At 36.4% G+C, this 12,706-nt stretch overlaps 1 protein-coding gene across 10 annotated transcripts; it reads right to left on the minus strand.

Annotated features, from left to right (window-relative positions):
* Positions 1-755: 755 nt before the first annotated feature.
* LOC148876613 (MADS-box protein SVP-like) lies at positions 756-12,439 on the minus strand. 10 transcript variants are annotated; one of them, XM_088975046.1, is made up of 10 exons: positions 12,062-12,439; positions 11,728-11,938; positions 11,272-11,480; positions 4,289-4,367; positions 3,302-3,363; positions 3,124-3,223; positions 2,954-2,995; positions 1,918-1,959; positions 1,565-1,725; positions 756-1,040 (listed from the first exon to the last, which is right to left on the minus strand). In XM_088975046.1, the coding sequence occupies exons 3-10, from the start codon at positions 11,451-11,453 to the stop codon at positions 1,022-1,024; spliced, it is 687 nt and encodes a 228-aa protein (XP_088831172.1). In that variant the 5' UTR covers positions 11,454-11,480; positions 11,728-11,938; positions 12,062-12,439; the 3' UTR covers positions 756-1,021. The 10 variants fall into 10 exon arrangements, with proteins under 10 accessions (XP_088831172.1, XP_088831365.1, XP_088830966.1 ...); XM_088975239.1 differs by having other exon boundaries at positions 1,565-1,719; positions 12,062-12,365; XM_088974840.1 differs by having other exon boundaries at positions 1,891-1,959; positions 12,062-12,365.
* Between the last annotated feature and the right edge of the window lie 267 nt (positions 12,440-12,706).

Raw genomic sequence — 12,706 nt, forward strand, 5'->3', positions numbered from 1 at the left:
CACCTGCACAGGAATGATAAACTTGACCAAGAAGAACCAACATATGAGCTTTATTATTGCAGAATCTAACGATATTTGTAAAGAGCATTGAGTGTTCTTCGTTATTAGCACTTCAATTTTCAGATGCCATTTTCAATGGGGGGTTTTAGAACTCCTGGTTGAAAGCACCCAGTAACATGTCAAAATATAATTGGACTCGAACCTGAAAATATAATTGTACACTCTTCCCAATACAAAGGGTGCTGACAAGGCATGTGAGGGGCAATTTCAACAAAGGCAAAACCTAGAAATATAAAATAAGATGTCTTGACAATTTTAGCCATTTTAAGAGGATAATCCAAGAAATACAAAATCAGAGTGTGTTGGAAACCCATTCATCTGTTTCTTCATTTTTATAAATGGGTAAGATATCATTCATATATATATTATAAAGCCAGTTACAAAATTATCTATTGATATATGATCCTCGTAAAAGAAATAATAACCATATATAGCAAACTCAATTGATCAATGGGTTTCCAATTCCAACCACAAATTAAATGCACGATAACTATATATTAATTTAAAAATGTTTTTCAATTCATGGCATAATATATTTATTTAATTTTGGATGCATCATGCGCGTCAACATAGTTATGTCATATAATAATAAGTACATCTTTATTTTGGGTCACTATTCATCTGTAGACATTAGCTTAGATTTTAGAATATAAAACTATATAATTTAGGAACTCAGGAATATTTAACACACGAAATTCCCAAGTTAAGCTCAATATATTGATTGAACTGATTAATGCAGAGAGATTAGAAATTTAGAAGAACAAAAGGGCCCGCCCATAGAGATGTTTGTCCAGGAGTATTTTGAGCTCCTCAACTGAACTTATAACACCGTAGGTACAATTTGGGACAGTTTTGTATCTGAATTTTATAAGGTGACATATTCCAATATATGATATATAATAATTTAAAACTTCCTCTTCTTTGCAGCTAATCATCTCTTCTACCATCCGTCCCTTAACCTTCAGCTTGAATAGGGTAGACTGCGAGGAAATACAAATAAAAAATACGTTATTAGCAAGATTGAAAGTATCGATACGATTATTGTATTGTATTTTATGGCACCCATACTTTTTTTAAGGCCTTACTAGAAAAGACTCATTTTTAATTAAATAACATAAAAATAACCTTGCTGTTAAATAAAAAACTAAAAAATGACGCACATGGTTCTAAATGTGATACATATCATATCCCAAACCACATCGGGGCTACAAATCCCAACCCCATCCCCATCTCCATCCCTGTAGATTAGGGATCCCCCAAATTTTCCCCACCCCCGTCATTCCTGTTTGTATATTTACAAATTTATTTATTATGTTTTATAATATAGTTGGGGCCGGGTGAACAAATACCATCCCCAAACCCGGGAGTTTCGGGTTTCTCGACACTTGCCTTGAACCCCAATCAGCAGTAAATAATTCCACACCAACTGGGGAAGGGCAAGGCGGCACTGGGACGAGTCAAATTGCCATCAGAAATCTCGGAGAGAAACAAAGCAGATGCTTACCCCAACTTAAGTGAGGTATCAGAGCTGTCATAATCTTGAGGCGGACCAATGGAGCTGCAGACATTGGTGACGGAGTCGGATGACTGGCCATCTTCATATACCAAGTTCTCAGATTCAGCACTAATATGTCTTTGTCCCTTGGACATCTCCATAATCTGCAACTAAAAATTTCACCAACCAATAATATAGCATATATATTAGGCTCTGTTTGGAAGGAGTACCGATACAAATATGTAGAGTGCAAAACCTTTAATTTTGTATTATTTTGTATGCATCTGTATTCTCTACTCTTTCCAAACTGAGTCTAAGAAGCAAAGAAAAAGTACAAGGGAAACTGTACTGGAAGCTCTCACTTGCTGTTTCAATCGCTCATTCTCCTCCAACAATTCCATCCCCTGCAAGTTTATTAATATTTTAGGTGTAAGATATGATTGATAAAAAGCTATATAGACAAGGTACAATTATGATTTTAGGTATTTTCCTAGAGAAATTAAAAGAAAACTCAGCCATTCCATTCAAGTAAGGTTCACAATATCACTCCCACAGGACACCACAGCCGCAAATCAGGAGGAACACATCTCCCCATGAATGACAATTGACAACGTACGTACAAGTGCGGGAAGGGGAGATGTTCCCAATCTGCAGCTGTAGTATCATAGGATATCTGTACGTTCAAGATGTTGCAGTGTTTCACATCAGTTTTGTAACCCACAGAGACTCCAAATATTAGGATTCAAGGTTTAGGGATCTGCAACCAACAAAACGTTCCCAACATGCCACTGCAGCTGCACATTCGGAATATCTCCCTTATCATTCATGGGGAGATGTTCCCGATGTGTGACTGCCGCGGTTTGTCGGAACAGTGTTGGTAGCAGATCTGGACTTAGGATTTAGGAGGAAAGAACATTTTCAATAGTCAATAACTCAATATCCTTCCTAGAGATTGCCTGCCTCAATTCTTAATTCGGAAACAATTTGTAACCAGAGAGAGCATTGCCCATTCAGGGAGAAGAAGGCAGACCAAGAATGACTTGGATGCAAGTAGCCAAAAAAAAAAGATTTAAGCACTCGTAATGTAACCAATGGAAATAACACTAAACAGAACAGAATGGTGAAAAAGGATTCATGCACGCGATCCCATATAGTTGCAACAAGGATTTTATGATGGGTATCACCCCTTGAAATTGTGGGCAAGGATCAAAATTTCGACTTCGGTGGCTTCCCGATACACCCCTACAGGGGGTGTGTCGGGCTCTGACCTGGTTCAGGGGGCAGACAGGCAAAAATTACTTATAATGCATATCGGTACTTTGAAACATGCCTAGGAGTAGAAATTACTAGTAATTTGTAAATCCTCGTAATATTGAAGTTGAAGTTCAGTCATTTAACCTTTCTCTGTAGTGTACTGATCTCTTTCATAATTCGTTCACCCTGAAAACCAATAAAATAAAGCATGCATCATGAGAATAGCTTAAATTGCATTGTTTACGAAAAATTACAGCTAAAATTGTATTTGACTTGATGGTAATACTACAATCTACAGGTAGAAAAATAGAAACCTTTGTTTCTAGCACACGGCTCAAACCAGTTTCCAGGGACTTCTCTAGTTGCTGAAGTTTTTCTATATTTAACCCTTGCAGGTTTTCTCCCCTCATTTGCCTAACATGTAAAAGGTGATCAATCAACATTTGAACATGAATAGCCAAGGAGGTTAAATCAACAGAGAAAGATTAGCACCTCAGTTGATGGCTTTTCTCTGCAACTTCCTTGCTCAATCTCGCATAGTTGTTGTTCTCTAGCTAAAAGAACGAAATGAAACAGCCAATTAAATCTTACATTTCATATTTATGGTTTATGATAGAAGTGGGGAGCTATAACGAGAATGTTATTGCACCATGCTTCAGTGATAAGGAATAACCAATATGACAAATCCAATCAGAGAACAGTCCTCTCCTACCAAGACTTATCGATTCCAGCTACTATAGGCAAAGCATGCTTGCATAGCTTACAGCCATCTTCTTCATGTTATTCTTTCCCTGAATTTTCTATGTACATAGATGCTTGCATGTTTCATGTTTCAAGCACATTTCTGGCCAAGAAGTTTCCAGCGGCGACACACGAAAAAATGTCTAGTTCCCCCTAAGAAGGAGCAAATTACAAATTACTGGGCCTAGATCTCTGCACTGCATCTACACGTGCCAGAAATCGGTTAGGCTTTTAGACACATTTCAGGGACCTCACCTGATAGCTTAAGCGTTTAGGTTGAGCGGTTTCCTTGAGATGGTATCTGACCTTTTTAGACCAAATGGCTAGTGTTAGATCCTCATCACCCCCATAACAATTAAATTTCAGCACAAGGTATGGATGGGCTTGTGTCCCGTGAAGGGATGAAAACCTGTTCAGGGACCTCAACTAACAGCTTAAGCTTCTAGGTTAATGGTTCAGGGAGAGTTGAGAGTCAGTCTAAGTAATTGCTATTCAAAATGGAAAATTATCATGCATTTTCATCTGCTAGAATCCATAATTGGCAGAATTATTCGAAGACAAAGATCAAGCTACACTAATATCCTGTCAAGAGATGCATCTACCACCCATTTCCATGCACCTAAGAATGATATTATTTCTCTCCCGGATATAATACTACAAGGAGGTCAACTTTCCATGCATATTTTGTTCCATTTTGATGTATAAAACACCAGATTAAGATAACTTAGATCAGGATACCTGTAGCTCAAGAGAAGGTTGATCCAGTTTGTGAAGGTTCTTTGAGTGTAGATTATGTCTTTCAAGTATCTCCTTCATACTTCAGAAGACAAACCAATGACAAAGTTATTGGCCGTAATGGTGCAAAGATGACAAATCACTTTTACATCACAATTTTAAACAGGAACCAACTATTATAATTTTTTTTTGAGGGAAATAACGAGAGATATTAAATATATGACAAAATAAATTCAAGTAGCACCAGGATCCGTGCATCATGCCAAATTCAGAGCGACCAATATGATCAAAAAACACATTTTTATAGAATACCGAATTTAAGTGGTTACAAGATGTAAAATGCCTACACAACTGCATAAAAAATAAATGGAGGGTTAATGTTACAAGTGTCAAAATCAGGAAGAAATCCAAACCAAAGAGTTTCTTCTTTTTCTTTTCTTTTATTTTTTATTTTTTGTTTGTTGGGGGGTGGGTGGGTTAGTTAAAAGCATGGCTTTTAAGATTTGAGAATTTTGTAAAATTAAATTTGTTGAAAAAGTTGTCATCATCATCATCATATAAGCCTTGTCCAATCCATATCGAGTCAAGCACAAGAACCATGTTCTGCTATTATGTTCAATCCCCTAAATCATTTCTCACTACTCAGCACATCCATGATCTCTGCCCCTAGCTCTTCTATCCCCTTCAACATGTGATAGTACTCCTTACTAGTGCTCGAGATGATCTTCTTGCCCCATTCTGTCACCTATTGGAACAATTTCTAGGTTTCTGATTCTATCCTTCCTAGTTTCACCACTCACTTGTTTCAACATTTGCATTTCAGCCACATTTGTTTTCAGACACGTCTTGATTGTCCAAGACTTTGCATCATAATACATTCTTGTTCTTGTAATTGTTTTATGAAATTTACTCACAGCCTAAGTGGTATTCACTTGTGACATTATACCCTAGATGCACACTCCCATTTTTCTCTTATCCTTATTTTAATTCTGTGGGAGACATCCTGCTCAATCTCTTCCTTCAAACCAATAAAGAGGTCATATTGAGACATCCCTTGGTCTCAAGTGTAGCCAGAATTCCTCCCTAATTCTTATTAGATTGTATACATTGCATATATTCAAATCTAGTCCTACTTAATTCAAAACCTCTATTTTCAATATGTGTCCATAAATCTAATTCTTTTAAATCTAATCCTTCTTTATCTATTAACTGATATATGTCAACATTCGACAACAAGCACCAGGGGACATGCTCTGGAATATGTCCAGTCAATTCTTTCATTTTGCTTGCGTACAAATTTTGATAGAGTAACTGACACAATATAAAAAATATTTGGTGGTTTATTCTGGCCAAAATTTATGATCTTAGTTAAAAGAATTGAGTATGCATGGCTGCATTGGAGTACAGGATTCAAGAGTAGCTATGGTGACATAATAGCCATAATCTTTAATCAAAAGCAGTTCATGGTTCAACAAAGGCTCCGTGGGAGTTGAGAATTCAAACCCAACTTCACTAAACCATACTTTACTTTCAACAAATCAATTGCAATGACCCAATTTATTGACTCAATTTATAAACTAAAATGTCCCTTTACAAACTCCAAACTTGGAATAAGAAACTGGCCCAAATCAACATTAATTTATAAACTGAAATGTCCCTTTACACTTTCCAAATCCCACATAAACCAACTTAATCTAAACAAACCAAAAAATAATAAATACTGTAAACTATGAATTTACTACAAATAGTAATTACGAGAATTACTATAAATAGTAAGCATCAAAGTTACTAATAAATAGTAATTTTAAAATAATAGTAAATCTCTGAAACACTTGAAAACTCTATTCCCAAGACACCTATAACTAAAAAATACAAAAAAAAAGGAATCAGTACCAATATCTAATCACCCAAAATTTCTGAAATTCATGTAGGAATGAAAAAAAAAAAAAAAACTGATTCATTTCTGTCACAATATTAATTGGTCTCTTCCCTTGATTTATACATTTCAAGAATATTGGTCAAATTTTGTCACAATATTAAATTGTCAACACGTCACAAAAAGAACAACAAAATGACTAGAGAGAGAAGTTGGTAGAAGCTTCAAATGGGCTCAAAGACCCAGAAAACAGTCTGGTCATCCCATACCATGTAATGATTGCTAGGCATGTGTTTAGATGGGCCGATGGCGTTAGGTAGAAGATTCTAGACTAAGTTGACTAACAAAAAACAGATTTGCATGTAAAGTGGTTGTAAACGTATTTTTCTTTTCCTTAATTAATAAACTCACAGTTAATTATCAAAAAAAAAAAAAAAGACAAATGCCAGTGCCTGCTATAATGAAGAATTTCCTGAGTTGGGTTGGGGACTTGAGCTTGTACTCACTCCTTTCTTTTTTAATTCATTGGCTAAAATTTGTATATAACACTTGTTTTAATGTGTTTCAAAACTTTATTGAGGTCTCAAAAGTCAAAAGTAATAACAGTGGTTCAAACAATTTAATGGTTCGACCATCTTGGTTGTTGTTTTAATGTGTTTCAAAACTTTATTGGGGTCTCAAAAGTCAAAAGTAATAACAGTGGTTCAAACAATTTAATGGTTCGACCATCTTGGTTGTTGTTTTAATGTGTTTCAAAACTTTATTGGGGTCTCAAAAGTCAAAAGTAATAACAGTGGTTCAAACAATTTAATGGTTCGACCATCTTGGTTGATAGTTTTTGCCAAAGTCAATGGATCTTCACGACTCGCCCAAGTTTGGGTAACCCACTTTCTTCTCCATAAACCCGCCCTCTACACTGTTATTGCAGAGATACCTTCAATCAAGACTTCAATTCTTAAGTAAAAAGAAAACACTGAAATAGGTACAAATCATGAGAATATAGTTGCCAAGGCAACATAAACAATTAATGGTAATAGTAGAGCAATGATAAAATTTTGTAAGAAAAAGAAAGACTAAATTCTAGGCTATTAGTTTCTAATACCAATAAAAAAGTCAACATAAATATAAATTGAAAAAAATGGCAATATATGCAAAGATACACAAGCACACATACCAAATGGATGCAGCCATAACAACAATATAAAGGTTCAAAATTTTGACACGATACGACCCATATCGGGCATATCAAATAATATTGTGTCAGCAGGCAGGTGGCCGGTACGCCTGTTTTACCGTGATCATAATGGTACTGAAACAATCGATACGCACCAACAATATTCTTGACACAAATACTCCAAAATTCATATAGGACGAAGAAGGTAGCTCTTTCAAGTACAGAATATTCCTAAAAATTCTCATTAAGTCAATAACTAGAACAAGAGCTAGAACACTATATTATGCAAGACTTTTTTGGGAGGATGGTTTAGACATGGAGAAGTTGGAGAGGCAATTCTCCCAATCATTGAAGTCCATCCAAGGATCCATTTTTCAGCATAACAGAATTCAACAAGAAACTCCCACCGTCTAAATTTGCATGTTAGAAAAAGTGAAAAATGACACCTAGAGGCTTGTCACTTCATTTCTGCTAACTTCCACTAGCACAACCAAACACAACCTAATGGAGTCTACATTCACTCATGTTCCCAGTGGTAAGCCCGTATAAATCATGGACTCACTTGAGGGCTATTAATAGATCATTCAAGGCCCATCTCCATATCATCTTCTTGGATGACTAAACTAGATAAGTCAATTTTAATTTTCATACCAGCCCAAGGAAGTAATCAAGTAGGACCTGGCCCATCTCCATATCATCTTCTTGGATGACTAAACTAGATAAGTCAATTTTAATTTTCATACCAGCCCAAGGAAGTAATCAAGTAGGACCTGACCTTCCAGTATAACAAGCAATATTTTCTCGTCCAATTTGGATCATGCAATGAGCCTTCATTATGTTATCCACAGATGTGGATATGGAAAGTTATGTATTGTAGGTAAAAGAAGAAGCATTTGAAATATAAGCAGTAAGGCTTTCCATCTTACCATTACCGAATGGGATATCACAACATTCAACATCCAGGGAGCACCCTTTGGGACCTATAATTCTGAAAGAAATATCAGAAAAAACAAATATATATATTTGAAAACCGAGAAGAAGAAATCCAGGGTGGGAAGGTTTCGGAGAAAGGTGGAAGGAATCCACACTCCTATAATGATTCGCTATTTGTTCAATGTTCTAAATTTCAATGGGAATGTTTCACAAAAGAAAGATAAAATCAAGGTTCAAAGTATCAAAACATATTGGTGTGTATCCTACGCTAAGTATTGTTTCCAAGAAGCACTGATACACTATATATTAGGCTTGGGTAGGTTTTAATTTTCAAATGCACTGATACACTATGTTTGGTTGCAGTGCAAATAGATGCAGAACTATGGTAGTGAAAATGTTTTGGGTGCAAATTCTGATGTCATTTTGTTTACAGTCTTTTCATTTGCGCTCCTATGCATTTGTACTAGTAAAAATAAAATTGCACTGCAACCAAACACAGCCGATCAAAGCATTAAAAAAAAAAAAAGAATTTTCAGGTCCTTAAAACTTTTTAAGGCTATATTTGGTGTGATAGTAATTTAGTAAATAGGGGTAGAAACAATAAGTTGAAATAAGGTTGTTAAAATATGAAATATACTAGGACCTTTCCCTCAGTTTTTTTCCTCTTATTTTCTATCAAACCAAACACAGCCTAATTAGTTCCAAAAGTCACCTTCCCCATTAGTTGATTTAAAAGCTTAAAGCAACACGTGACAGGAAAGAAAAGAAATCATAATACAAGGGGTCAAAAGTTCAATGATGACCAGCCCCCACCTAGGGTAGATTGAAGATTAAAAATAATAATAAAATTGGCCGGGGGTCCCCATTCTATTATCACACACCAACTCCAATTATGCTTTAGATACCATGTCAGTAGTCAGTACCCTCGGAAATCCTTGAATCATATTCCATTAGAAATATAGTTAAGGAACTTAGAATGGGAACACTAAGAAAATTTCAATGGAAATGCAATTCCATGCATTTAATCTCAATTTCTTAGAAAGTTAGAAATTTACCTGACAAGAAGTCGCATGCATTTAATTCAATAGTTGTCTTGATAAGTTTGATTAATGAATTGGAATAAGAGAAAAATATAGTATAATAATCCTCATCAATTAGTTCATTAAGGTAGCTCAATTTATAATTACCTTCAACAACAGCCATTGTAAAATATGTAAAGCTTGTACTAATAAATGTTTAAAGCACGATAAGAACTAAACATATGATCAGTACTCTATATAAAAGCATCTCCCTGTATGATCCGATACGGAATCACTAAATGATTAAATTCTCTTTGGATCCCCTTTTGCCCTCCATGTGTTCAAAATCCTTTATTTTTTATTTTTTATGAATTTAGTCTAACTAATTAAGGTTGCGTTTGGATAAGACTCAGGATATGCATTTTCAAAGCCCCATGTTTGGGGGCTTAAAAGTGGTTTTACTTTAGATTATATTTTTAAAAGAAACACTTAAAATACTTCTTTATCTCTGAAACAAACAGATCATTGCTAGCAACTTCAAGGATGACAGCACCTGAAGTTTCAGTTCGAAAATTAAAGCATACCCAGTGGCTAATCCAATTTGAAACTTCTCGATATAGTTAACAAGGTAGGGAAAAATACGATCCTGGGTATTGTTCTAGCTATGGCTTTACTTCTGGGTATAACCAGACTCGTGCATGAATTAATCCACTTTATTTGGACCATGAAAGCTCCTGATCAGAATTCGAAACAATTTCAAAACTCACCTCCAGTTAACTAGACCTGTACAGTGGCAGCATGTAGCGACTGAAAGTATGAAACATGGCCAGAAGCCTTGCATTTAGTAGGGACTCAGGTGGCTAATGGGTTACCCAGCTCCAATGCTAAGTAATGGTAGTTAGTTCCCAGGAACTGTGAAAGCTTTCATGCACGAAGAAGAAAGGAAGCTAGATATGATCAAGGTTCCAATACAAACACGTTAATGCCAGAAGAGCCCAAATGAATTTCAATGGATCAGTCGCACTTGATTCTTGATGTTAATTACTTTTTTTTTTTTCGTGTTCTCTTCTTCCTTTCCATGTATTTGGAACAGATAAGGAACAGACGACGTATAGCAGAACTAACAATAAATGAATGACAATAAAATAGAATTAAATTACGTAGAAAAGACATTAATAACTGTTACTGTAGTACTACTGTAATCGAATCGAAAACAAGACCAAACTGATGGGTCTTCTTCTGTTTCCAGTGAAACCACGACAGCATCCTTAATTAAAAACTCAGAATTCCTGATCTCATGGATGAGAAAAGCAGCACAGCGAGAGGAACATATATGAAATTATGAGAGCAAAACATCGCGAGACACCAGGAAAAAAAATAACAAGGACGGAAAGCTGTACGGCCAAATAAGATACTTAGAGTTCTACATAAGCGACCCAGGATCTTCGGCTCCGACACGAAATGCAGCTGAGAGAGACAGTTTTCCCACTCGTCAATGCGTCATTCGAGCCTACGCTATTACCTACTCCACATAGAGCAAGGATCGTACCCGATCTTAGGCCAAGAGATATAGAGAGAGCTCATCTCATCGGTTAGAGAGAACCCAGATCAGACTTCAGACTATTCTAACAGTAGCGACATGAGAGAATCGAAAGCCAGTTCGATCTTTTGAGATTTCGTGGTTCTGGATAGTCGGATAATGGTTGGATTCGGTGCACTACAATTCCGTTGTTTCTGATATTTGTTTTATTCCTGTTATTAAGATCTCTTCACAAGAGAAAATACTCGTTTCAGCTTCGGAAAATGAGCAAACGTTGGGAGACCAAAACTTGGTGAGACTGTTTAACTTCACAAGCTCAACACCCCCCCCCCCCGGCGGAGCAGATATAGAAAATGCTTCCATGGGAGTGACATGCGTTTCACTTAGATCTCTACTGGAGCTGAACAAAGAAGAGAGAAAATCAGAAAGGGGACAGAAAGAGACCTTGAGCTGGAATACTCGAAAAGCTTTCCAGTAGAAGAGAAAATGATGAGAGCAACCTCAGCGTCACAGAGGATGGAGAGCTCTTCGGCCTTCTTGAAAAGCCCTCTTCTTCTCTTCGAGAAGGTCACCTGCCTCGCAGTTGCATTATCGATCTTCCTGATCTGAATTTTCTCTCTCGCCATTATCTTCCGCCGAATAATCTGACGATCCTTCGCACAAGATGAACCGAACCAGCATGAGATTTGACGAAAAAGATATGCACATAGCTCTATATATAAACATACACGTTGAGTACACAGAGCGGCATAGAAGAATAAAACATAAGTGGGTATTGAGCGAAAAGAGTAAAAGGAGCGGCATTTTTCCAAATTAAGCGAAGAATCTTGCAAAACCCTAGTTTCTTTAAACAGAGAAACCCAGGAAAAAAAAAAAAGAAAGAAAAAACGAAAAACTCACCTATACCAGCTCTGTGAATGTGTTTATTGTACAGGAGAGAGAGAGAGATGCAGATTGGCTGGTTTTCTGGTTTATCAGTGTGGGTTGTTGCCTTGTTGGTTTTGGTGAAAGGATTGGAGTTGATTGACGATGAACAAACCGGAGGGGAGAAGTGAGGCGGAAAAGAAAATCCTTTTTATAGCAAGACAGACTTTCTTCTCTTCTACTTTCTCTGCAGAAAAGTTGAGGAAAAAATCTCTGCGAGTGAGGGAGAAGCAGACTGAATTGGAATTTGGAAACAGAAGAAAAAAAATAAAAGAAAAAGGATTTTTTAACTTATCAGAAACGATTTTACTGTGTTTTTTTCCTGTGTGTGGACGTTTGCTTTCCGTACGTATAGCCATGCCGCCATAAGTGCAAAGCAATTATTATTATATTTTGTACCCCTCACCACCACACGCATCTTGCTCCCCAGAGCAAATTTCTCGCGAAAAATGTGCTCCAAAATACTGTGATCTGATAAATTGCTTTTGAGGGGTGGCGATGATTTTGATACAATTCTTTCTGTAATCCCAATTAAAGCAAAAGCATTACTCAAAATTGTTTGTAATCACGGGAGATTTGATTATTGATGCAATTCTTGCTCTGAAATCAGAAACCAGAATGAACTTCTCGACTTCTCCCGCTTTTCTTTTTCTGGTCAAAAAAGCAGGTATTTGAGCAGTTGATGTTTGGTAAGCTAATCGGGAGGTGAAGCACATTAATCACTCTGGTTGTAATCATGCCGCTGGATTAATGTGATTTAACAGCGCCTCTTCTTTTAGGCAAGTTGGATTAATGTGATTTAACAGCATAAAGAATATACTAAGAGAATTTTACGTTCCCTTCGCTCAACAAAACAAAAGAAAAAGAAGAATGCTATTCTCCTTCGCCCAGTGAACAACAAGAGAACAGACTTTATTTCTCCAAAATCCAGACAAATAAAAGAGAAGATCAGAGT

Source organism: Nelumbo lutea, chromosome 1 (genome assembly GCF_056320005.1).
Source record: "Nelumbo lutea isolate HS-2025 chromosome 1, American lotus-T2T, whole genome shotgun sequence".
Taxonomy (NCBI): Eukaryota; Viridiplantae; Streptophyta; class Magnoliopsida; order Proteales; family Nelumbonaceae; genus Nelumbo; species Nelumbo lutea.